Source organism: Eretmochelys imbricata, chromosome 2 (genome assembly GCF_965152235.1).
Source record: "Eretmochelys imbricata isolate rEreImb1 chromosome 2, rEreImb1.hap1, whole genome shotgun sequence".
Lineage (NCBI taxonomy): Eukaryota > Metazoa > Chordata > Testudines > Cheloniidae > Eretmochelys > Eretmochelys imbricata.
Window position 1 is genome coordinate 55,766,411 of NC_135573.1, and position 26,233 is coordinate 55,792,643.

Sequence of the window (26,233 nt, forward strand, 5' to 3'; positions counted from 1 at the left end):
GCCATTCAGTTATATCCCTTGTTACAAAGAACAATTTTATGTTGATGCATAAAGGTTTTACCAAAAAAAAAGCTAAACTGGGAGAAGTTGGGCTCTTACATATCACAGTTATGAATACAATGTAAGAACACAGAAGAAACTCAGAATTAGGTAGGTAGATAGATGATAGCCAATAATTGCTAGCAATTAACAAGCAAGCAATTAACACGAGTAATTAAACTATTAGCAAAAGGCTTCATTCACTGAAAATACTCATGTCCACTACAGACCACAGATTTTAAATAATTAGGGAATTTGTGTCATTGCAGTTGAAAGGAAAGTTGTATTTCCTTCATTCAGCTGTTAAAACAACGCTCATTACAGAATTTTTAAAAGATTCTAAAAAACAAAGGCTGGAATTTTCAAAAGTGCTGAAGGGAGTTAGGTGCCCGACTCCCATTTAATTAAATAGGAGTTGCAAATCTCATTCCCTTAGGCCCTTTCACCATCCCAGCCTAAAGGCTCAGATCGATTCTGTGCAGAACCACCAGCACGTTAAAGGTATGTCTATGCCGCACACTCCTTTCACTGGAGTATAGAGTACATACACTACATGCTCCCTTGGCCCTCCAGACAATAAACAGCATTGTAGACAGTGAGGCTTTGCTAAAGTGACTAAAGACATGCTTGAACGCTGTGGGTGTATAACTTACATGGCTCTCTACATGCCCAAGCAGTGCCTCTCCCATCTACATTGCTATTTTTAGCAGGATGGCATCCCACTGCCACCCTGCTGCAGGAGTTTTTCTCCACCACAGGGAATGATCCTGGCAATGGGGAAAGACCCCAGCAGCTCCCTGGAGCCTTTCTCTACTGCAAGAAAGTGCCAGAGCCTTTTCCCGCTGTAGAGAGACTCCAGCAGCAGGGACAGGCTCTGGAGGCTCCCCACTGCCAGGACAAGCTCTTATCATCACTGCAATAAAGGGCTTTGGCAGCAGGGAGCTGCTAAAATCTTTCCTCTCTGCCTCTCCTGCTAGAGCCTCTCTCTGACATGTGTGGCTACACACTAGGGTGGACACAGCCTGCTTTTCACTGTGGTGGGTAGCTCCATACATACTCTACACCAGTGGTGGGCAACCTGTGGCCTCCAGGCCGCACGGGGCCCATCAGAGTAATCCACTGGCGGGCCACAAGACAGTGTTTACATTGACCATCTGCTGGCACGGCCGCCCGCAGTTCCCAGTCACCGCGGTTCGGTGTTCCCAGACAATGAGAGCTGCAGGAAGCAGGTGGTTTATTTCCTATAGGATGTTTGTTCCTGATTATTCATAGGACAAATCTCTTCTTTCTTTTCTGCACTATAAATTTCTACTGCACATGAAACTCCCCTTGATGTCAACCGGCTAACTGCAGAATATGCAATCTGCAAAGTGGACTTGAAAAGAGGATTTTGCAAGTAGTGGAAGAAATTCACACAACTGCGCCCCCATTATCCCAGAGAACTTGGGCTTTGTGGGGAATCCTCGCATAGGTTGAGAGGGTGGAATTCTCACTCTCTCACTCGTACATCCCCAAGCTGCAGGAAGTCCAGAGATATGCAGCATAACCCCACTCCATAGCACCTATTGTGTTGATTTACAGCCAGTGATGAATTCTGTAGACCCAAACCTCCTTCAGTGGAACATATTTGGCTAACCTTAAACTTAACAATAAGTTAAATTCTAAGTCCTTACCCAAAGTGAATGGATAAGAGTAGAGACTGAGTGAAAAGTTAGTAAGGACCATAGACTTTGGCTCCCAAGAATGATAGGAACATAGTGCTTCCACATTTTCCTTCAGGTATTTCTCTAATGCTGTCCTCCTGAGGCACCATGGGATTACAACTGTGAAAAACAGGAATAACTCTGTGGTAAACCAAACACACATACCTGTGTATAATGAGTGCAAACAGGACCAGAACATCTGTAAGGACAATAGGGATTGCATTCCTGAGGATAAGGGTAGGTGAAGTCTCTCACTTCATCATACCATGCTTGGACATGAAATGTTGGAGGCCTGTATCTATAAAAAACCAACAATGTTTAATAAAATTATAGCCTCTATAGAACAACCCTGAAAAAAAAAGTATCTTTCATCACTCTGATTTTAAATAAGAAATAGATTTCCTTATGATTCAAAATTTTTTGAGATAAAATGGTATTTTAAACTACCTTCCCCAATGTGCCCCCAAATTCTGCCCAATTGATGGAAGAAGGCTTGCAGGTCCATGTTCCCATAGACAAGTTTCAGCCCAGGATTCTGCAGATCTCTCCAGCTCTACATCCCACACCTATGATTCAAGAGAAAAAAAGATAGGCACGACCTGAGATATATTTTGTGGCTATTTCATGTATCTGAAAAGAATCTCACCAAAACTATTTTTGTTTTAAGTTTCTTGTTTTTCAATTAAAAAGGCAGCTTTAAATAGCTTGTCCCCTATTTGGGTTATGTAAGAAAAAACTTCCTTATAAAACCATGAAGTAATAGAAATATTTTCCACAGTATTAAAAAATGTCTTTTCCCCCCATTTAAACAATTGCAGCAGCATTGTGCGGTGCAGGAAAGAGAAACTACGAAATTGACAAGCTCACTTCAACTTTCTAGGCTGAATTATATTTTCTGTTTTGTGAAATTTCTTGCATAGTGGAAGGCAGAATTCTTAGCCAAAAGGGTATTATCCAACACACTTTCAGCATAAGGGGTTTCCCCCCCGAGTCCCACAGTTTATCCGAAATGAAGGGTTTTTCTCCTCCTTTTTCATAATCAGCTTTTGTAGAAATAACATAAAATCCAAACATCTACTTGAGGAATAGTGCAAGCTTCCAGAATCTAAACAAAATGACTGACTTGACTGTATGGTGAGGCTGGTAAAATAGGTTATGTTCAGCATGTGAAGCAATTCACTATGCCACTAAGTGGAAAATATTTCTGTCCATTCCGAAGTGTTTTAGAAAGTAAAATAAACTGATATATGAATTATGGTCTGTTTATCACAGTGTCCTTTAGAAGCAATTGTCGGAGTAAGCTTATTGCTGAGAGGCAAACAGAAGCTTGGAAGTTTCCCTCTCCTTCCAACCATATATGAAAACTCACCTTTTCTCTGATACACATCACCAGTAGAGACCACATCTTACTATGTTTGTACTCTCTGTACTGCACTAACCAGGCAATATTAATTTTAGAAGAGGCTTTTTTCAAAGTTGAGCAGGTATCTCCTCTTTTAGTTCAAGCACCATAGTAATGCTGCCTGACTTCTTCTATCTCTGACCGGGTAGTTTCAGAAACACCCTCTTTTTCAGACAACCAAAAGCTCAGCACATTTGAGGCAGTACTGGATTTCTTAATCAATACCAGCTGTCTGTGAGAGGTTGCTTCCAAGATACGGGAAGTGCGCAACATTCTCTAGAGGGTTATCGTAGGTCTGTATTGCTGGTGCTGGCAATTGTGCAGCAGGAGCTTGCTGATGGAGGCCCTTTGTCTTTTGAATGTTTTGTGTCAGTCCCATTTTCTGGGATACTTCAGCAAAGACATCGATGAAAATCTATTTCTGAGTGAGCACTCAGTACAGCATTATCCGCATGCTGAAGCTCAACGGCTGAAGTCGATGATGTTTTGAGACTGGATTGGAAGTGGCCAACGTTGAACAGCCTGCCATCCATTCAGTAGATTCGCTGCACTCCTACCAGGATCTTATCAGTAAGGCTAAGTTCACACATATTTTTAGTAAAAATCACGGACAGGTCATGGGCAATAAAGAAAAAATCATGGAAGCCCATGACCTATCCATGACTTTTACTAAAAATGTTCATGACAAAAAGGGGAGCTGTGGGTTCCCCGGGGGCCTGGCTGGGAGCTGCAAGGCATCCCCGCCACCTGTGGTTCCCAGCTGTTGGGCACCCCCAATGCCCCTCCAGGGCATCCTGGCTGCTCGCAGCAGCTCCAAGCTCCAGGGGCACCCTGACATGGTGGCTGGGAGCTTGGGGCCCTGCAGTTCCCAGCCACCACAGGAATGGGGGGACACTGCGGGCTCAAGTCACAGAGGTCTCTGGAAGACACAGAATCTGTGACTTCCATGACAAAATCGTAGCAATACTTATCAGTGATCAAATAAAGCACTGCAGCAAGGAAGATGGAAAAAAGAGTGTTTAGGCAGTGACACAGCCCTGCTTGATGCCTGTATTAACCCTAAAAGGAGATGTAATAGATACATTACAGTGGATCACCACTTGCATGTCAACATGAAGGAGATGAAGAATGGTGCAAATTTTGGTGGACATCCATACTTAAGAAAGATTTTCCACAATGCTTCCCTGTTAAGGGCATCAAAGGCTTTTGTCAGGAAAATGAACACCAGGTATAGTGGTCTGTGCTGTTCTCTAAATTTTTCCTGCAGCTGGTGAGCAGTGAAGATCATGTCAATAGTGCCTCTAGATGGTCTAAACCCACACTGAGATTCAGGTAGAATGTCTGCAGCAAGAGGAAGACGAAGCTCCAGGAAAAGTCTTGAAAGAACCTTTCATGAAGTTGCTAACAGATAGATAGCTGTATAATTTCCACAGTCAGATTAATCTCCTTTCTTGAAAATCATCACAATCATAGCGTCTCTAAATTCATCTGAGATTTTCTCATGGTTCCAGATTTTCAGAACAAGAGTGTGTAGCTGTGAGGTGAGTTCCTCTCCCCCGCGCTTATAAATTTCTGCAGGGATTCCATTGACTCCAGATGCTTTGTTGTTCTTCATCTTCTTAATAGCTCCACACATTTATTCCAATAGCTCCACACTTATTCTGAGTTCATGATTGGGTGTTGTGTGATGCAGATGAAGACACTGTCATCAACAGCAGAGTCCTGATTGAGAACATCTTCAAAGTGTTCCTTCCTGCACGCACTGACAGCTTCCATTTCTTTGATCAACTTCCCTTCATCCTTAGATCTCAGAAGGGTTGACTCCCAGACACATGGGCCACATATAGTTTTAACGGCATTAAAGAAGCCAGGCATATCATGAGTTTCAGTGAGAAGTTGAAGCTCATGCGATTTATCCAGCCACCAACTGTTCTTCATGTTGCAAATTCTTTTTTGGACCTCTGCCTTTGCTTGTTGGTGAACTGACTTCTTTTGCACAGACTTGATGTTGTTCTGCCAGACACAAAAGGCCTTGTTTTTCCGATTGACAAAGATTTGTTATCTCCCGATCATTTTCAACGTTCACAAGAGGTTTCATAGTAGAGAACCCTAGCACATCTTTGGAAGCACCGAGGATGCTAGATTTGAGGGCATCCCAGGTGCTGCTGAAACATTCTAGTTGTCTTTTTTTGAGATTTGTCAGTTTTTCACTGAGGCATTGGCGGAAAAGGTCATACTTTGTTGGATCCTTGAGTGCCTCTATGTTGATTTTTCTGTCTGCATCATTTCCATTGCAGCCATCATTTAGGGGCCAGTCTGATGGTCATGATCGAGCAATGAGGCAATCATCAGTCATTGCCTCCAGTCATAGCTTGAGTAATACGGACATCTTTGCAATCCCGGGCCCAGACAATGACATTGTCAACCAAATGCCAGTGCTTAGATTGTGGATGTTGCCATGATGTCGTGCATTTGTTTTGCTGGTGGAACACAGAGTTAGTGACAACAAGTTCATATTCTGTACATTTGGTCAGAAGAAGGATACCATTTGAATTGACCTTCCTTGCTAATCATTCTGTTCCATAGTTTCGACTCCCATCTGACTCTAGCATTAAAGTTTCCAAGAAGGATGACCCGATCTGTCACTGGTAAACCAGAGAGGACTTGATCAAGGCTGGTGCAGAATTCTTCTTTGGCATCATCATCAAGTGCCAGGGTATACGCATTAATAACAGTAGCATATTGGTTCACTGTGAGTTTCAATCAAAGAATCATAAGATGTTCATTGATTCCAACAGGGAGCTCATTAAGTTGGTTGACAAGTTCAGTTTTGATGCCAAATGCAACTCTGTGTGAGTTCGATATTCTGCTTCAGGTTTTCCTTTCCCAAAGAAGGTATATCCACTTTCTTGTTCCTTGAGCTGTCCCACTCCTGCTCGTTGGCTTTCACACAGGACAGCGATATTGATGTCATATCACTTTAGTTCTTGGGCCACAATTGTGGTACGACACTCTGGATGATCAGTATTACTTTGGTTCGTGAGAGTCGTGACATTCCAAGTCAGATTAAATTACTTTGCTGATTTTGACCGCTACAAGATGATTCCTCTGGACATGGTAATCCAAATGGGAGGTGTGAGCCAGGCTATGTTTGGAGCACATTTTCTAGCCCCGTCCCCATGTGGGGTGAGCAGAGCGGATCCTAAAAAGGACTGCTCATTCAGTTACAGCTGCCAAAAACGCACTCCTGCCTCATCCGAGTGTTTAAAGGCCATCTTGTAACTGCCGCCTCCATGTCAGTTTATGACTTGGAGCTCCCAGACATCACAATCTTGCTCCCGTCGCCATTAGCTGGTTACTAAAGGACCTGAGGTATGTCCTGGTAGATAGTGGTTCCATGAAAGACACCTGTGCATGGATTCTTTTAATATGAAGAACTGTTGCACACCAGTTTCCCCACAGATTTTTGATGAGACAAGATCCTAATCAAATGGCAAGGAGACCAAGACAATTGGAGATCTTGCTTCACAGCAGCCTTCACAGCCATTGAGGATATTAGTGTCGACCTCCACCTCATTTGCTGTCTTTAACCATTACTCTTATCAATATGCCCATAAGATATAAGACATACCCATATGCCCATTTTAAGGGTAAATTTGGGCCCCCAAACTGTAGCGTTTATTGTAACAGAATCAGGATACTAATGATGGAACAGACCTTTCAACTAATCTAGGGGAAGATCCCAAAACCCACTGAAATCACTAGGATACTTTTTCCTATTGAACTCAGTGGGATTTGCGTCAGAAGTCCTTAGTCTACCACTTTGTCAAGGCAGGGTTATCGTACATGCATTTGGTCCTGTCTAAACTTAAATGTCATAAGTGCTAGGATTCCTTCCCTGTCCTTGAGAAAATATCTACTAGACCTTGCAGTCAGGAAGTTTTACCTGACTTTAAGCCTAAATCTTCTCTCTTCTTTTTGACCTATAGATCCTAGTTACAGCTGTGTATGCCACTATAAATATCTTCTATTCCTTCTTATTGTATCTGCCCATCAAAAATGGGTAGACTGTCATGTTTCCACTACACAGAGTTAGCTCTTTTAATCGTGCCTTTTAAATCATAAGAACATAAGAATGGCCATAATGGATCAGACCAAAAGTCCATCCAGCCCAGTATCCTGTCTACCGACAGTGGCCAATGCCAGGTGCCCCAGAGGGAATGAATCTAACAGGTAATGATCAAGTGATCTCCCTCCTGCCATCCATCTCCACCCTCTGACAAACAGAGGCTAGGGACACCATTCCTTACGCATCCTGGCTAATAGCCATTAATGGACTTAACCTCCATGAATTTTTCCAGCTCTCTTTTAAACCCTGTTATAGTCCGAGCCTTCACAACCTCCAAGGGCAAGGAGTTCCACAGGTAGACTGTGAGCTGAGTGAAGAAGAACTCAACGGCAGTACAGTTTATGTAGCATTCTGAGATGGCAGCATGACTTGGTAATGGTGCAGCTTGAAAGTCACCACACTGTGCTTTTGCTAGTGCATTGTGACAATGCTACTACATTCAAGTCTGCTCAGAATTTTGCTATATTTAGATTTAGTTCAGTGAACGTGAACATGGCTGGTTCAAGCTGTTTCGTATATTTTCTGAACTGTGTGCCCAGTCCAAATTTAAATCCAAACTGCATCAAAACAATTCCCATATGGATGGTCTTATTAAATGGATCTTAGGGATGTGTTTACACTAATACAAACATAAAGTGTAATCTTCTTTCCTGCAAATCTCCAGAATAGTCTGTCTCCAAGGCAAACTAAGTTTCATTTTATTCTTTAAAGAACCACCCAAACTATATTAACATTCTATTCTGAAGATCTCATAATGTCTTCTTCTTTAAAAGCAGTTAGTCACACAGAAAAGGATTTTACCATCTTCCTTTTCAGAAGTTTCAAGTACTTTATGCAGTTAATCTAAAATCAAATTCTGATTCACTGCTAGATCTAATCTAGTTAGTCTGTCTGTTGGCGAGCAAGACCTAAAGCTGAGGCTTAAGTGACTTTTAAGTGAATTTTCTGCAGAGAATGATAAAATGTATCCATCCAGAGAGCTGCAAGAACAGTCTCTGATGAAAACATTTTATTAATTGTCACCGCTGATGACAGATGAACAACTGTACTCCAGGGCACTGTTGAGATTGGATAGTCTTCAAAAAGTTTCTGAAATGTTTCCATTTTTCAAAAGGCTTTCTGGCCAGAAGGTATAGTGCAGTCTTCTCATCTCTTCTTTGTCCACATTAACAAAATATCCTCTCTATTCCACCAAAAATAGGAATGTACAATTCTTCCTGCTCTTAGACTACACCTTCAGCTGCAGTTGAGAAACACTCTGCACGGCTGAATAGAGCGGGCGCAAAGAAGGCCTGTGCAGACTCCCAATCTTAGGACAGCTCTCTCCTGTTCCAGGCTGCTGGATTAGGTTGCTCTAACTTGCACTAGCTGCCAACAGACTCTAGGAAACATTCAAGTACCAGTGGAATACTGAGGCTCAGGGATGCCTTAGGCATGCCCCCCAGCCAAAGCTCATACTGCAGCAGCAGGACAGTAGTGGTTTAAGAGCCATTGCAGGAGCTCTATTCCAACTGAGGATCCATGTATGCATGTGAGATCCTCTAAGGCCTGAGTCTACAGGGTTAGGGCTGGTCTGTTGTGGCAGAGCAGCTGAGAACAGCCAGAGTGTTCCATAGGATTGGGGCCTCAAAGTTTCATAATGGGCCACATTCTGAGGCCTATTGATACATAACAACTCTCGGTTTTTATGTTGCAGGGGTTAAAGCTGTGGCCTTGGGGTAAAAGATCCCTGGATCATGGTTTTTATATTAGCAGATGGTGCCTCCAACTGGAAATCTCCAGAAAAACAAACAAACTGCACAATAAAGGGGGAACACCACAATTCTGTAGTCAGATTGGGATTTTGAAGTTATCAAATGGTATATGCCACAAAGTGGCACATTTATTAGATATAGGTGGAGAGGATGAGGAATTCATTTTATGTCTGGGTACACCTAGAACTTGAAAGGCAGTACAAAACCCTTACCTGTGGTAGACAAAATGCACAGTTTTACAATCTTACTTAACAGTAACTTGTTCAGTTTTAGAGCTAGTTTACAACCATCTTAATTAGAACCTGTTCCAATATCTCTGTAACTGTCTTTAGAGCACATACAAAAGCATGTTTACTTCCTTACTAATTAGGTACTCCATTTCAGGAAGTGGTCAACTCACTGATTTGGGTCATCACCCAAGAGAAAGTCTGTATGTTATTTATCATCAGACCTTTACTCAGCTGCCAACCTTAAGCTCAGTTATTGTTCATAGCAGGCGTCGACAATGCAAACAGGTACAGAGAAGGATGGATACGACTGTCGTAATCTTTTGGCGATGTGGTGGGGTCAAAATGAATTGCTGGAAAATAGAAAAAGACAGTTGAAGGTGCTTATCCAAGAAAGGTACTTGATTTCATTAAGAGGATTCCACCAGTGACTAGCCCATGACCTCAGTCTTCTGTCTTAACATGTGTCTTCTCTTTCGGGAAGCAATGTGCTAAAAGGAGACAAGCCATTTTATACTATTTGTTGGTTCTTACCTAACTTGGTTTCTCTTCTTGGAAGTGCTGGTGTGGACCAATCAAATGGTGTCCCATACTTCTTGCTAAGATTTGAAATGTCCAATGAAAATGAAGGTCATCCTCTCGTGCGATCCAATTAGGGAACAGGACATCAGCTTTTGAGTTCTTGCAACTGCGACTGCAATTTTCCAGTCTCTCTGAGTAACATCTTGTTATACCAGCTTGTGTAAGATAACCAGTTAGGCTATAACTGTTGGTACAAGCATCTTGGGACATACCTTGAACAGCGGCTGGCTTGCTCAGGTCAGCAATTTACCTCCACAAGTTGCTTTCCGTGGGCCTGTTTGTGGAGCATACCATGGCCAATTTTTCAGTTATGCTTGCTCAACTTGCAGTTGCTCCATTGACACTAAGCTAGCTGATGAACTGTCCAATTTAACATTCATATAATGTATATAAATTTCTCCATATTCTTTGATGCTCTTTAAACTTGTTTTAACAGTCCATTATGCAATGCAAAGTCACTTCAAGAACTGTTGTTCTCCAGTGAGCCAGAACAGCTGGATAAATCTTCCACCTTTGTTTTCCTTGTTTTAACATCATTGTAGAATCTTAGTATGTATGGCTGAGCTGAGTCCATATACTATTAATAAAACAGTTCAATTTCTGATTATTACACTCTGTGATCAAGTGTTTTTATATACACACTATTTGGTTTCAGTTCTTTTATTTACTGCCTCTTTCAGCACAAATGTATTTCACTAACTCAATAGCAAAAACATGCTTGATTGCGAACATCACTTAAACTAAAAAAGCGAAACAAAAAACACAAAATAAACGCAATCTCTTTCTTTCTTCGCCAGTTTGCCTGTGAGGTCATTAAAGTTTACAATATTTTGTCCAAAGCTGTATCACTTTCCCTTTTATATCATAACATTAAATTCTATCAAGTTGCCCATTTTACTGCTGTATCTGGCACATCACATGATATCAATGTTTGATATTAATTTAATATGATTTTAATTCATTCATTGACACAATAAAAGATTAAATGAGCTGTCCTGAGGAAAAATCATGACTAAAATTTATATTAAAAATAGGCAATTTTTTGGCAGATAATCATTTTTTAAATGAAACCTGGTCATAAAGAAAATGTATGTGGCACTGAGCTGAGGAAAGATCTAGAGCCAACCAGAAAGCAGAGAGCCTATGGTTATAAACTTTGCTTCTGCAGCAAATAATGCCAAATTCCTTTTCTTCTTCCCTTCCAAATACACACACCACTCATGAAGTTACTCCAGAGAATTCAGAAGTTCAAGTACAGGAACTCCTCACTTAATGTTGTAGTTATGTTCCTGAAAAATGTGACTTTAAGCGTAACCATGTTAAGGAAATCTGATTTCCCCATAAGACTTAATGTAAATGAGGGGATTAGGTTCCAGGGAAATTTTTTTCACCAGACAAAAGACTATATTATATATATATATACACACACAGTATAAGTTTTAAACAAACAATTTAATACTGGTATACAGTGATGATGATTGTGAAGCTTGGTTGAGGTGGGGGAGTCAGAGGGTGGGATATTTCCCAGGGAATGCCTTACTGCTAAATGATGAACTAGCAATTGGCTGAGCTCTCAAGGGTTAACTCTCATACTCTACAAGGCAGCAGGAAAGGACGGAGGCAGACAGAGACACACACCCTGTGTGTGTTTAAGAGATAGAGATGTGCATTTCCCCTTTAAGTATGAAGAGTGGGGTCAGAAGTACACTGCATTGTTAATTAGATCAGCAAGCTGAGACTGGACCACAGCTGCTGCCTAAGGCAGCAGCTCCCTCTGTCTGTCCCCCCGCTCTATGAAAGATGGGGTAAGCGGGGTGCAGGAGCAGGGGGGAGGGGGACACCCTGACATTAGCCCCTCTCTTCTTCCCCCCCTCCCCCAGCAAGCAGAAGTCTCGGGGAGCAGCTCCAAGTCAGAGGGCAGGAGCAGCACATGGCAGTGGGGGGAAGGACAGCTGAACTGCAGCAATTGGTAGCCTGCTGAGCAGCTGCTGCACAGGGAACTTAGGGGAGTGGGGAGCTGATAGGAGGGCTGCCAGGGGGGCTGTCGGTCCACCCTGGCTCCAACCACCCACCAGCTAGCTGCAACGGGCTGCTCTTCCTGCAAGCAGTGGACAAAGCAGGCGGCTGCCAAACGACACTAGAGTGACACTGCACAACTTTAAACGAGCATGTTCACTAATTGATCAGCAACGTAACAACGAAACAACGTTAACCGGGATGACTTTAAGTGAGGAGTTCCTGTAATTCTCCTCTGTGTTCTTTTTATGGGAGAAGGCTTCGGCCATCTGCTTCCATAGTGCTCCCATTTAAAATAAATACTATAATATAACCCCCACATGATAAGTGGTCTGTGAGGATTGAATCTAAGTACCAAAAGCACCATCTACCATCTGAGTTAAAAACTGACACACTCTTATTCTCTGTGTGGACCAACCAGTAGAAGAGGACAGTGCACGTAGCTACCATAGCACACTGACAGAAAAGTATGGTGATTTTCTTGTCTATCAGATGGTTTCATTCAGTTAATGGATTCTTTTGGAAAGGAGAGAGGGAGGAATTGTGGAGAAATGGTGGCCAATACATTAAGACCATGGCCCCTTCCTAGCTGAAACTGTGTTCTTGACATCAGGCAGAGCTACCCATTTACAGTTCACTGAAAAAGTACCTCTACTTCTCCATCAAAACAAAAAGAATTAATAGGAAGGTGTTTTTTATTTAATTTATTCTTGCTCTGGGCACTTTACAACAATTTCACATAAAATTATATCTTACATGGACATATTATTACACATTCAGTGAAGTTAACAAAATTATCCAGAAAACACAAAAGAACTAAGCTTCTTAATAACAGTATCTATTGTCAGTCTCTCTCTCATTATTCCACCACATCCCTATTTGCCAGAAATAAGAGTTACAACCAGGAAAATTAATCCAAACTAACTAAAGGTGTGAATGTGAAGTGGATTAGGTCCCTGTGAAGATGATGTTATTGAGAATTAAATTGATCTAAATTTGGTTTAGCTTAATTCATCCTGAAATTGAATTAAACTAAACTAAATTAAGGCTGCTTTAATTTTGAATGAGGGTTTTCACACAGGGCTTTAATGCAGTTTAACTAATCCACTTCAAATTCACACCTTTAGTTAATTCCGATTAATTTTCTTAGGTGTCCCCCTGTAGACAAGCCTTCAGATTTTTTCTTTTTCTGGTTCACGTCAGAACTCATATGGCATTCAGGAAGAAGACAAACATTATACTGACTCAGGCCAGGTCTACACGAGGAATTACGTCAGTACAGCTATGTCTCTCAGGGGTGTGAAAAATCCACACGCTGAAGAGACCACACAGGATCTTGTTCTTACACCTGTCTGGACAAGACTCTTTTTAAGCGGATACATATATATATATTGGTTTGGGGGTTAAGCAGAAAAACATAGCCTGCAAAGTTGCTGGTGGCTATTGATGCAAAATCTACTTTAGTAATAGGTCTGCAAAGAGAATACAAAGGTCAAAAACTTATATGACTGCAATGCATGGGAATTCATCCTCAGAGTGGCGTGTTTCCATGGAAACCAATCGTGTGAAGCAACTTCTCTATTCAAAATTAAGGTATTAGGAATATCAATTTAATCAGACTCTTGAACTGGACCTTCAAAGCTTGTTAATAGTGAATGGATAGCTTGCCAAATTTTGCTTTTGTCTTTGACTAACATGAAGCCAATCCAGGTTGTGTTGAAGTCTATGGGAATTTTGCCATTGATTTCAGTAGCATCAGGTGGATAAGAGGAACACCTTTTCATTACTACTATTCAGAACCCAAGATGTGAATTTTAAAACCGACTAATATAACTGAGAGGACAGGTGCTAAAAGAGGATTGGACTTTAAAAATTAATTTCCAGAAGTTGGGACAGAGTCATTCAGCAATCCCAATCAATCAGTTACCTGTCGGTCTAAAGCCTAGGAGACCAAACATTCGAGTTCTAACACCCCTAACATAGCCCTGGCTCAATATTCAACAATGACCTGTAATAATGATTCTCTTCACAGCAACTATTCTAAGGTCTGGCAGCTGTGTGTGCAGCCACTTGTTTTCATTTCTTCCTGTTGCTACCATGTGGTCGTATAGCTGTATAGGGCAGCTAGTGCTTAATTTGTGTCAGGGCTTGTCAGGCCTGACCCTGGCACCTCCAGGCTCAGCAGTTCAGAGCCCCAGCACAACTGAGCTCGCTGCATCAGTTATGAAAGTAAAAAATTGCTTGAGCCCCAGCATCTAATTGCTTGAGCTCCAGCACCTCTTTCATTACAAATTTAGCACTGAGGGCATCCTTTTTGTAAGTCAATGGGCAGAATACCCAGCCAAAGAAGATTAATAACACTGACCAGTGGCAGAGTTTCAATCCCTTTCCTTAGGGCTTGCTTTTATTGATTTATAAAAAAGAAGTTACAAACAAACAAAGACACTCAGAACAATGGGTCCTAATTGATAGAGACCCTTCCAGCTTTTTAGTCAGCTGAGAGAAGAAGAAAAAAAACCCATACCCTTCTTCCCAAGGAACCATTTACACAGCCACTTTCCCTCTGCAGTCATGCCCTCATCATTGATCACCCATGTGACAAGCAGGGATCTGAGTTAACCTTTCATGCATGAGAACTGTGCAGCATCTCTTTACCTTGTAACACCTTCAAACAGAATCCCAAAGCACTTTCTAGTGGGATGCAGAATACCAAAATAACATTTTACACAGCTAGATAGAAATTCACATATTCAGGGAAAGGAAAAAAGGCATAAAGCAGTATGTTGAAGCTCTGTTTAATGCCTGTTTTGTTTCAGTCTTCACTAAAAAGAAAGATGGTGATCAGATACTCAATTCAATTAATATTAACAACCAGGGTGATGGAACACAAGCCAAAATAAGGAAAAAATAGGTTAAAGAATATTTAGATAAGTTAGATGTATTAAACTCTGCAAGACCTGATTAAATTCACCCTAGGGTAATGAGGAGCTAGCAGAAGCAACCTAGTAACCATTAGCAAATGTCTTTGAGAACTCATGGAGGACAGGTGAAGTCCCAGGGGACTGCAGAAAGGCAAACATAATACCTATCTTTAAATAGGGGAAAAAAGGGAATTCAGGGAATTACAGATGAAATTCAATAAAGACAAGTACTACTCTTAGGGATCAACAATCAAATGTACAACTACAAAATAGGGAATAACGGGGTAGGCAGTACTACTGCTGACAAGGATCTGGGGGCTAAAGCATAACACAAATTGAATCTGAGTCAACAACATGAGAGTTGCAAAAAAAGGCTAATGTCATTCAGGGGTGCATTAACAGGAGCATCATATGTCAGAGACAGGAGATACTTCTTCTACTGTACTCAGCACTGGTGAGGCCTCCGCTGGAATACTGTGTCTAATTCTGGGCACCACACTTTAGAAAAGATGTGGACAAACTAGGGAGTGGCCAGAGGAAAGCAACAAAAATGATCGAAGATTTAGAAAACCTGATCTGTGAGGAAAGGTAAAAAAAAAAAAAGGGGGGGGGAGATTTAGTCTTGAGAAAAGAAGACTGAGGGAGGATGCGATAAGTACTCAACTGTATTAAGGGCTGTTAAAAGAGGATTGTTATCAATTGTTCTTCATGTCCACTGAAGGTAGAACAAGTAGTAATGGGCTTAAATCTGCAGCAAGGGAGATTTAAGTTAGATATTAGGAAAAACTTTCTAACTGTAAGAATTGTTAAGCACTGGAGCAGGCTTCCAAAGGAGGTTGTGGAATCCCTGTCACTGGAGGTTTTTAAGAAGAAGGTTGGACAAACATCTGTCAGGGATAGTCTAGATCAGTGCTACTCAAAGTGGTGGTCCGCGGACTGGTGCCGGTCCGCAAGCCATCAGCTGCTGGTCTGCGCACACATTGGAAAAAAAAATTGCCGGACCCCCATATCAGATAGCTTGAGAAGCACTGGTCTAGACAATACTTAGTCCTGCCTCAGGGCAGGGGGCTGGACATGATGACCTCAGCCTTACATGTCTATGATTCTATGGAAGTAAAAGAGCTGAAATTTAAACTTGCTAAAGATGGAAATAAGTACAGTGAGTACCACTGAAAGTAAACATTTATCATGGCATGGTATAAATACCTCGCAGCGGTATACATTCTAAATATTGGTAGTAGAGTTATAACATAAATACCATGGTACAGTATGGTATTTAAGTTTTAATAGCTTCCACTGTGTTCTTTAAGACTAATTACATTGAGAAGGGAAAAAAGGAAGGATGAAATATTGGATGAAAAATACCATGGTCGAATAAGCCAAAAATAAGTACAAATCAGCAGCCTGGCACCAACATATTATGCTAGTAAGAAAGACAAGGTGTCCGGAGCCTCACTTTATGATACCTATATGTTCCATGTAATAATAATAAGTTGAATTTCATTGCACATCCCATCCAAAGATCTCAAAGCACTTTACAGACACTTAATCCTCTCAATATCATTTCAATATAGGTAAAAATTATTGTATTGTTTAATATAGAGGAGTACACTGACACAGTGAGTGGTTAAGGTCAAATTCTCCAATGCAGATGACTGAAGTTAGACATCTAAATTCATATTTAGGCACCTTCAAATTCTCCAATGCAGATGACTGAAGTTAGACATCTAAATTCATATTTAGGCACCTGAAAGAAATCAGTAGAAACTGGTGATGCTCAGTAACTCTGAAAATTAGATCACTTATTTAAATAGTTAAATATGGATCTAGGTCTTGAATTTAGCCATCCAAGTCTGACAACTTTGGACTTCGTGTCTTATTTAAGGCCACACAGATAGTCAGTGACAGAAGTTGGGATCAAATGCTCCATTTCTGCTCCAATCATTACATAACCCTCCTTCCAAATATGAAAATAACTATACTACCCTAAAGACTAGCAGTTCCATTACTAATCATATTTAGGATAGTAAAAAAGAGGGAATAGTTGACATTATTATATTTTTCCCCTTTGCCATTTTCTGCTATAGCACTGGAAGGAAAACTAACTGGAAGGAAGTGGCAAGAACTTTTTTATATTTCAGTTTTGAAAGTCTGATGTTTATAAAACTTCTTAAAGAGATCCCTACACAGACCCAGAGGCTTCAACTACTCTTCTGGAAAAGAAAAGAAAGCAGGAAAAAATGTGGCTTTTCCCTAGAAGCAGCAGAGTAGTCTGAAGCCAAAAATATTGTTCCTGAACACTGAGTAAACTGCACCAATTTCTGAAGCAACCCTGTATTACAGTTTCATGTGTTTGCAGTTTTGGTGTTAGAAGAGTCAAAAACAAAAATAGCAACGGCACAAATGACAAATCACATTTCATTTTCAGTGTAATCTAAACATATTAAGATCTTGCTGAAATATTAAGATGTCTAAGGTGACTTGCCTGCAATGTCAATGTTGCGGTTTTAAAACCGCAAAATAGATAACAAAATCCACAATATTTTAAAATCATCTTACTGACTGTATATTCTAAGAGCAATAGTGTTCTGGAGTAGCAAAAGAACTGTGATAACTGACCTTAATTTTCCAACACCTTCTGTTGACAAAGAGTCATTTAACTCCACTTCTATTACAACTTATTCATATCTATATACATGTATATCCTATTGTGAGAAGACCAGAGCCTTAAATATTTCTTTAATCACCTCCCACCACCATTACAAGCCAATTTTTAACAACTGTTACCATATAATATATCAAGAGGTGCTTCAGGAAGTAATTGCAGTGTCTCAGATACTATGGTCTGATGAATATTGGCTTTTTAATGGTGACTCCTGTGAATCTGATTTTAATACAGTAGAAATGGAATATTGGAAAGGACGACACAGTAATTAGACATGATTTAGCACCCCTATAAGAGATCTGCTTAAAAATGTTCCACAAAAACCAGAGTTGAGCAACTGTCTTCAAATAAGAGTTGCTTGCCATTTGATTTTGAGGGCCAGCATGGGACCCAGGGCAAATGTGGTGAGCTATTTAACGAACACTTGTCTTTCTTGTAAATGCAGCCCAAAACATTGGATTTAATGACTGAAGTAAACTCATTTTATGTTACAAAAAGGTATTGTTTTCACAAAATATGAAAAAAAGGTTCTCATTATGGACGAAAATGGCTTTCTTTTAAGAGTCACTTTTCCTGGTCTCACAAGCCACTTTGCTTCAAGTAAAATCAAGGGTGGATGGCACCTCTTTCTGTAGAGGACAGGCCAAATTCACCCATAGTATTCAGGGGAGTTTCAGTCAGTGTTTCTCAATAAACAAATCTTAAATTAAATCAGATTCCTGGTTGGGTAACATGAAGAAGACATGTTAGATTTACTCTGTGTAAATCAACAATTCTTTCTGTCTTCACTATAGATTTTACTGCTTGAGCTCTATGTTCTGCTGCTGCAAATTAATAATTTTGCTAACAGTGGTGAAGAAATTCTCTGACAGCAAAATAAAAACGATAGATGAATTGCATCCCTCCTACTTTTATAATTTTTATTTTTATTTTGGTAAAGCTCTCTTAAACTTTGAAACAGTAAACCAATCTTTCCCACTTCCAGCTTCTGTGCTTAGAGCCACTTAGTTGCTACTATAGACTAACCAATTTATTTGAGCATAAGCTTTCGTGAGCTACAGCTCACTTCATCGGATGCATTTGTCCACTGAATGCATCCTATGAAGTGAGCTGTAGCTCACAAAAGCTTATGCTCAAATAAACTTGTTAGTCTCTAAGGTGCCACTAGTACTCCTTTGCTTTTTGCGAATACAGACTAACACGGCTGCTACTCTGAAACCTGTTAGTTGCTACTGGCATTACATCAAAGTCATAACATGGACTTATCCACTTGTTCACTGAGCCACTTTCAAGCTGCAGAATCCTTTGCTGAAAAATGCCAGACAGAATAAGAGGATAAGTCAACGTCACAGTATTCTTTGATGCAGCGTCAGTAGCCTCTCAGCACTGGGCAAAGAAGCTGAAGCACTTCCACCAGCCTTTGAAGTGAAGCAGAAAAGTGGAAAGCCAGGAAGGAAGCAGACAAGTTTGCTCTGAAAAGGGAGCTACGTTGTTTTTTTAAGTGCCCTCCAGCCACTTAAAGGATTCCACAGACCACAGTTCTGAGCTCTAAAGGAATGGGAATTGTGTTTTTTCAAGTGTCTCTGTGAAGCTTTGGAAAAACTGACGACAAACAAAACAGACATGACAGAGATGTTTCAGAAAGGCCTAAGAACTTAAATATGGGCATTGATACACAGAATGGAGAAATTCACCGAAGTGTGGAAGGCCAGTGAAAGTCCCTGTAAACTTTCTAAGCCCCTTTTCAGTTCTTCACACTACACCGGGGTACAGAGACTGGCTCCACAACACATACTGACTCTGTAACCTAAGTGTGCTGTAAAATGGGACTGATAAATAGTGTCTCTCACCACAGAGAGGCTGACAGGAATGGGTGGGGAGGATGGGGCTACTGGATCCTGACTTATATAGATCCTGTGGCCCAAAAGAACCTTGCAGTATCTGAATAAGTTCTTTAGCCATGATCCCAGCCTGCCAACAGGTTGGTGGGCTGAATAACACCTTATCGTCACATTCACAGAATGGCTTTATGTAGCAATGAGTCAGTGTCACCCAAAGTTTTGTATTATGCTGTATTCTTAACTTCAAGGAGAATTTGCCTGAGCAAGGATTAAGTAAAAACAGAAAAAAAACTTGAGCAAGCATTTGCCCCAAATTTGGGACTTTCAAGAACCACAAAATATCATCAAATGGCCATCTTTGAATTTTCTTCTTCTAAAAGGGCCAATCCTTATGTGGTAAACTATGAGATGGTGTGATAAGGCTTCATGGTTCTGAAACGTGAGGCTCCATGAAAGCCATGGGTCAACCACAGTCTTGAAAGGGACAGCATTGTGTCAGCATTGTCAGCGTAATAACTTACCATTATGAAAAGACACCAGAATGACGTGACCCACAGAGGAACAAATAGGCACTACTACGATACAAATTAAAAATAAATGTGCATACTTCTTTTATACCCTGTGTGGGCAGAAAAGAGTATAATTCCATGGATGTTAGTTATTTCTCTTTTCATTTTCTGTGACAAATAAACAAAATCAGGATCAAATGCTGCCTTCACATACACATGCATAGTTGTCATATGGTTACATCTGAAAATAGAACTGGGTCTGAGGTAAAAAAGTGTCGTCGGCTTTTATCTCCTTCCACCAGGTTTGTGAAATAAAACGTATTTTAAAAATTCGTAAGTTATAGACTTATGGTAACTTATAAAGAGAATCAGGCCACAGGAAGACAAAATAAATAAATAAGACCTTCCTTCAACAGTTACAGTAAATACAAAACATAGTACTCTCACTAAATGGCAAAGTGCCAAAAAATTCAAAATTGCATTAAAGGGGCTACTTATAATAGAATTAAATAGTGTTGCAAACTTAATTATGCAGCAGTACAATATTGGAATGAGGGAACTATACTTATGGGAACTATACTTAATTCACTTGTTCTATTTGTTCCAGAAAAGACACCTACTTCTGGCAAATGCAGGAATACATGGGAGGAGGTAAGTTTAAAAACAGAATTCATGGCTAACTCATGTTAAAGATGCCTTTGGAGGTTTTATTTGTGGAAACCATTTTTGTGGCCTTACACAGTGTTTAGGAATTAGGGTTGGCAACTTTTTAGTAGCACAAAACCAAATGCCTTTGCCCCACCCCCTGCCCTGCCCCTTCTCTGAGGCTCTGCCCTACCTCACTCCACCACCACCACCCCGCTCGCTCTCCCCCACCCTCACTCACTCATTTTCACCGGGCTGGGGCCCAGAGGTTGGGAGGCAGAAGGGGTGAGGGCTCCAGCTGGGGATGCAGGACGGGTCTCTGGGCTGGGGCTGAGGGGTTCTGAGTGCGGGAGGGGGCTCAGAGTTGCGGCAGGGGGTGGGTGTGCGGAAGAGGGGGTGGAGTGCAGGTTCAAGGAGGGAGTTTGGGTGCAGGAGGGGGCTCAGGGCTGGGATAGGGCGTTCAGGTGCAGGAGGGGGTGCAGACTCTGGTAGGGAGTTTGGGTGCAGGAGGGGGCTCACGGGTGGGACAGGGAGCTGGGGTGTGAGAGCGGGGTGCGGGCTCCAGGCCAATGGGAGCCACAGAACCAGCGCTCGAGGGTGGGGGCAGCACGCAGAGCCCCCCTGACCACCTCTACGCCTAGGAGCTGGAGGGACATGCTGGCCACTGCCTGGGAACCGTGCAAAAACTGGACACCTGGCAACCCTATAAGGAATACGAGAGTAAATAGTTTGTAGAAAGAGTTCCTTGTATTTTCCAAACAGTACAGATGTAAATATGGCTACCCAGCCTTTGATTTATAATATTTCCATGGTTCATTTGATGAAGTGTCTTTTTGATGCGACTTACTGAATTATTTAAAGGATAACATTCATGGCAGCCGAGTTTATAAGGCCATGAATGGTTTTCAAGAACGGTGAAATGGCAAATGAAGAATATAGCCACAAACACAGCATATTGCCTCATGTACTCCTGCACTATGAACTTCAACAAGATATTTAAAAACATCAAACAATTATACACAACCACACTCACTGCAGAGTATATCATTTATCCACTGAAGCAATGCAGAGACTGGAGTGCAAACACCACCACAATCAAGGGCACAAGATCGGAAATGGCACAGTTTTAAAAATCTGCATGTTTTTAAAACAGATTAGCAAAACCTTAGATTAGTATATGCTGCACACCAGAGTAACTGCTAAAGGCTGAATGGAGCACATTAGACAACGCACACTGCTCCTCAGAGGCTGTGGACAGTCAGAAAGCAGAGTTGTTGCCTCTTTGTGCTCTCTTGAGTGCTAGTTAGACCTGATTTCAGAGTAGCAACCGTGTTAGTCTGTATCTGCAAAAAGAAAAGGAAGACTTGTGGCACCTTAGAGACTTGAGCATAAGCTTTCGTGAGCTACAGCTCACTTCATTGGATGCATTCATGAAGTGAGCTGTAGCTCACGAAAGCTTATGCGCAAATAAATTTGTTAGTCTCTAAGGTGCCACAAGTACTCCTTTTCTTTTTAGTTAGACCTGAGTTGCTCCTCTGCACAGGTGCACAAGGGGGCAGTGAGGAACAAGGAAAGGATAAGCTCCTTATTCATTCTTTTCTCCGTAGCATACTTATACAATGCAAGACAGAATGTGGGCCTACATTTACATAACATATGCACATTTCCATTGTATGTAGCATTTTCATAATGCATGTTATGACTCATCACTCATAACCCAAAGAGATGTGCTGATTCTACTCATGTCACATTGTGGGAGGGGTTCATGTGAATACCTATTTGAGGGTGGGTTTGAAAACTGTCTTACCGTTCAAGAGAGCGGCCTGTGAAAAAAGATGCAATGTGACTATACACAGCTAGCACTAATGTAGATCTTATTATAGCTTGTGATTTGATACATTTCTAGACTAAAATAGGCCTGTCATGAAATATTTCCTGTCATGTACAGAAAAGTAAGGTTCGTGATGAAAAAGAAAGCTAGGATTTAAAATGAAAGCTTATTTTATAAAATCAGGGTCTAAATAATTAGCTGTCAGCCATAAACCCCAAGAGACCCAGTGGAATCTCCAAGAGCCACACCATACTTACAGGTTTCAGAGTAGCAGCCGTGTTAGTCTGTATCCGCAAAAAGAAAAGGAGGACTTGTGGCACCTTAGAGACTAACAAATCTCTAAGGTGCCACAAGTCCTCCTTTTCTTTTCACCATATTTACAGTTACTCCTGGGGAGAATTCTGTGCGAAAAAATTAAAAATTCTGTGCCTAATATTTTAAAATTCTATAAAATTCTGCAAATTTTATTTGTCAATATAACATTATATAATCACACCAGTTTCAATTATTTTGGAAATGTATTTCAAAATACCTGTCAGCAAGTATGTCTGTAACAATAAGACACAAAAATTCCCCCAGGAGTAGAAAATTAAAGAAACCCCTACTTCTTCCTGCTTCTCTGCCCGTTCCCCCACAGAGCTCAGCCAGGGGGCCAGATACTCACACCCTCTAGCCCCCCAGAGACCAGCTGCAGGGCCCCCCTGGCCCAGACACTCACAGACCCTACCCTACTAGAGCACAAGGATCCAGAGAGAGAAACAGCTTGATGCTGGGTCCCAGGTTTCCTGCACACTGCTGCCTCCTTCCTTCAGGGAGCCCTGGGAATCCTCCAGATCCCTCCCTCTTCCAGCTCCCTGGCCTCGTCTTTCCCTGGCCTTGTCCAGGGCTCTGCTGGGTCCAGCGACTCCTAGTGGCAGCCAACATCTCTGCAGCCTATTGGCGGGAAGAATATTCTGCACACCAAATATTTCTGCATAATTCCGCATTGTGCTGTGGCACAGAATTCCCCCAGGAGCATTACACTGTAACATCATCATATACAGTTGACATTGCATCATTGCAAATCAACATCACAGGATGAGGCAAAATCAAAATCCAGTCATTCTAATGTCATCAGAAAATCATGCATGATTGTATGTTTATCTTATTAATATTATTCTTTACCGCTGTCTGCCTGATGAATCTTTACATTGGCTACTGCCAAAGAATAGAGAGTGTAAGAAATCTTTCTCCCATGCACATCCCAAGTAAGGGTCAGCTATACTTTGTAGTCCCAGCACCCTGGGTACACTCCCTTTGGGTATATCAAAGGGGGTAGGGCAGTGCAAGATTATTCTCCCTACCCCACTTCACTCAGGGAACACACAAGAGAATAGGAGAACCTTTTAAACTTTGATTTTTTTTTCCTCTTGTTTTTGTTAAATCCTGCTCAACTCAAACTCTGACAAACTTTTAGGATAAAAACTTTCTCTCTTAAAGACTGAACTTTTCCTCCTCCACAGCTGAGGGCTGCTAAGGAACGGTGCAGCTCAACTTTCAATAAGACCTGATGTTCCTAATGTAAAATACAAGCAGACAAAAAAAAATGTACGGGAATAAAATCTCCATGGGGTCTCCATAATTCATTTTTTATTGTTGCTTGTGCTTCAAATCGGAGTATAAAATTTGGTCCCCCACCTTTATTTTTCAATTAGCAGCCAAGGCTCAATTCTATTATCATCATTTATTATTTGTATTATAGGTACATCTAGGAGCCGAGTCATGAATTAGGACCCAACTGTAGGGCTATCAATAGCTAAAGGCACCTAACAAATCTTGCCTACTTTAATCTTAGTTTCAAAACCCAGATCCAGAAAACATAGGACCCTATAATTACTAAAACCAGACATTCTGCAAGTGGCTATAATTTATTTTGGAGGGCAATATTTCTTTAAGAAAAATTGCTCTTTTCTATTACTAAAGTGTCTCTTGGAACATGAAAATGTGCACTGACTGTCTCAGCATTTAGTTCTCTATATACCATATTACCTACCAAAAAAAAAAAAAAAGTTAAAGTTGCAAAGTCAAGCACTCAAAAGTTACGAAATACCAGAATTAAGGTTGTCTGTGCAACACTACATGTGTATGCCTTATCATACAGTCTTTAATTACATGATCACATACTATTTTTTCTACAGAGCCCTGGCCTCATTCAGTGCACAGAATGGATGGAATTCAAATAATGAGCAGCTGTCCAAGTCCTTGTATTCCTATTTTTCTTCAGTATGTGGCCCCATGCTTTACTTAACACACTCAATTCAACTCTGCTCTGGAGATGGCATTATTAATTTCCTCATAAGCTTTTCTATGGTGCTCATCACTGTGCTTTGGGGGCCCTGCGCTTCAGGACATGGAGTCCAAGGCGGCCTGGAGGGCTAGTGGGGGGCAGGGTGGACAAAAATCAATTATTTAAAAAAAAATCCGATTTAAAGAAAAAATCTAAAGATAGTTTTAATTAAGATATCTTTGAGCTATAATGTATCTCATCATGGAATACGGATTATAAATTCTAATTCTATAGTATGAGACAATATATTTATGTAATGTTTAAGAAAAGTTTTGTAAAGGAATTCCAATAGTTCATGGATCAGGAACCCAATCTAATGGGGTTCCAGGGGCTTTTGTATAGATTATTTAGGTTAATCTTTCTATCTACCCAATAGGACTCAGTGCTCACTCTAGAAGATACCATCAGAGATGCTTAGTTTTGCAGTTCTCAAACTGTGGATTTGTGTCTCCAGAGATAACATGCTTGTTAACAGCAAAAATGTTTTAAAATAAATAAATATCTAGAGGTGAGAAATAACAGACCTCAATCCTATTGTCCCTCTGCAAATTTGTGTACACAGAGTCAATCCCTTACCTCTCTCTAAAAGTGCAAAGTTTCAAAAAGTTCAATGAATAGAAGATTATTGGGGGCAGAATAGATCTGGACAAGGACAAGAAGTCTAGAGATAAATGTGAGAAGGGAGGGACAGGCAGTAGAAACAAAAGTGAAACTATTTGAGCAGCATATTCCGGAAGTCTTGAGGTCCTTCTGAGTGTAGCCTTCATTGATTTGAGATGTACCATACCATTCTCTCACTAGAAGGGAAAACATATAATGGCAGCAGGCCATAAAAGAGACCCAGTTTGGGAATATTTTAATGAAGTTCCTCTACCTGTGGGTAAGACAGGCATGCGTGCAAAATGCAAACAGTGTAACAAAGAAATGCAAGGCCTGGTTGTCCTAATGAAACAACATCATGAGAAGTGTTCCTTCTCAGGAGGAAGCTGCGTTGAAGATGATGAAGGGAACATGTCTAAACATGCAGGATCTTCAGGTTGGTAAACTTTTTTATTTCATACTTCTTTCTTAAGGACTGCCTGTCTTCCTTCTGGACTATTCTTGAATTCTCATGTTTGAGCAAAAAAAATATATAGTTGTTACTCTATGGTACTATCATTTTAGATGCAGTTGTGATAAACAATAAATAAATGAAATAGGCAGATCTTCCTTTTACCATTTCACCTTTGAAGTAGAACTGAGTGTCAGTGAATGCAATGAGTAATACTAGATGAGCAGTATGGTAATAATAATTAAATAACTGTGTTACAAAAAGAGGTAATTGATGAAAAAAATTGCCCAGTTTGTTTATGCAACAAACTCTCCTTTCTATATGATTGAGAACCCACACTTTATTTATATGGTTCAGCCATTAAGACCAGGATACAGTCCACCCAACAGAGCAGATGTTGCAGGCAAATTCTGGATAAAGTGTATGAAAGAGAAATTGAGTGTTGTGCAAAAGGTCTAGAGGGTGAAATTGTTAACCTGAGTCTTGATGGGTGGAGAAATGTCCCCAATGATCATGTTGTATGTGCTTGTGTGACAACAGAAAAAGGGAATGTCTTCCTTACAGAAACAATTGATACATCAGGAAATGCACA

General features: G+C 40.8%; 1 protein-coding gene across 1 annotated transcript in view; it reads right to left on the bottom strand.

Moving 5' to 3' along the window:
- Nucleotides 1-26,233, bottom strand: part of CRISPLD1 (cysteine rich secretory protein LCCL domain containing 1) — a 54,375-nt gene that overhangs the window by 23,513 nt on the left and 4,629 nt on the right. Inside the window, exons 2-3 of the mRNA XM_077808958.1 lie at nt 2,190-2,308; nt 1,908-2,040 (exon numbers count right to left, since the gene is read on the bottom strand). Coding sequence (XP_077665084.1) covers nt 1,908-2,040; nt 2,190-2,308 — 252 coding nt within the window. The remainder of the gene's footprint in view (nt 1-1,907; nt 2,041-2,189; nt 2,309-26,233) is intronic.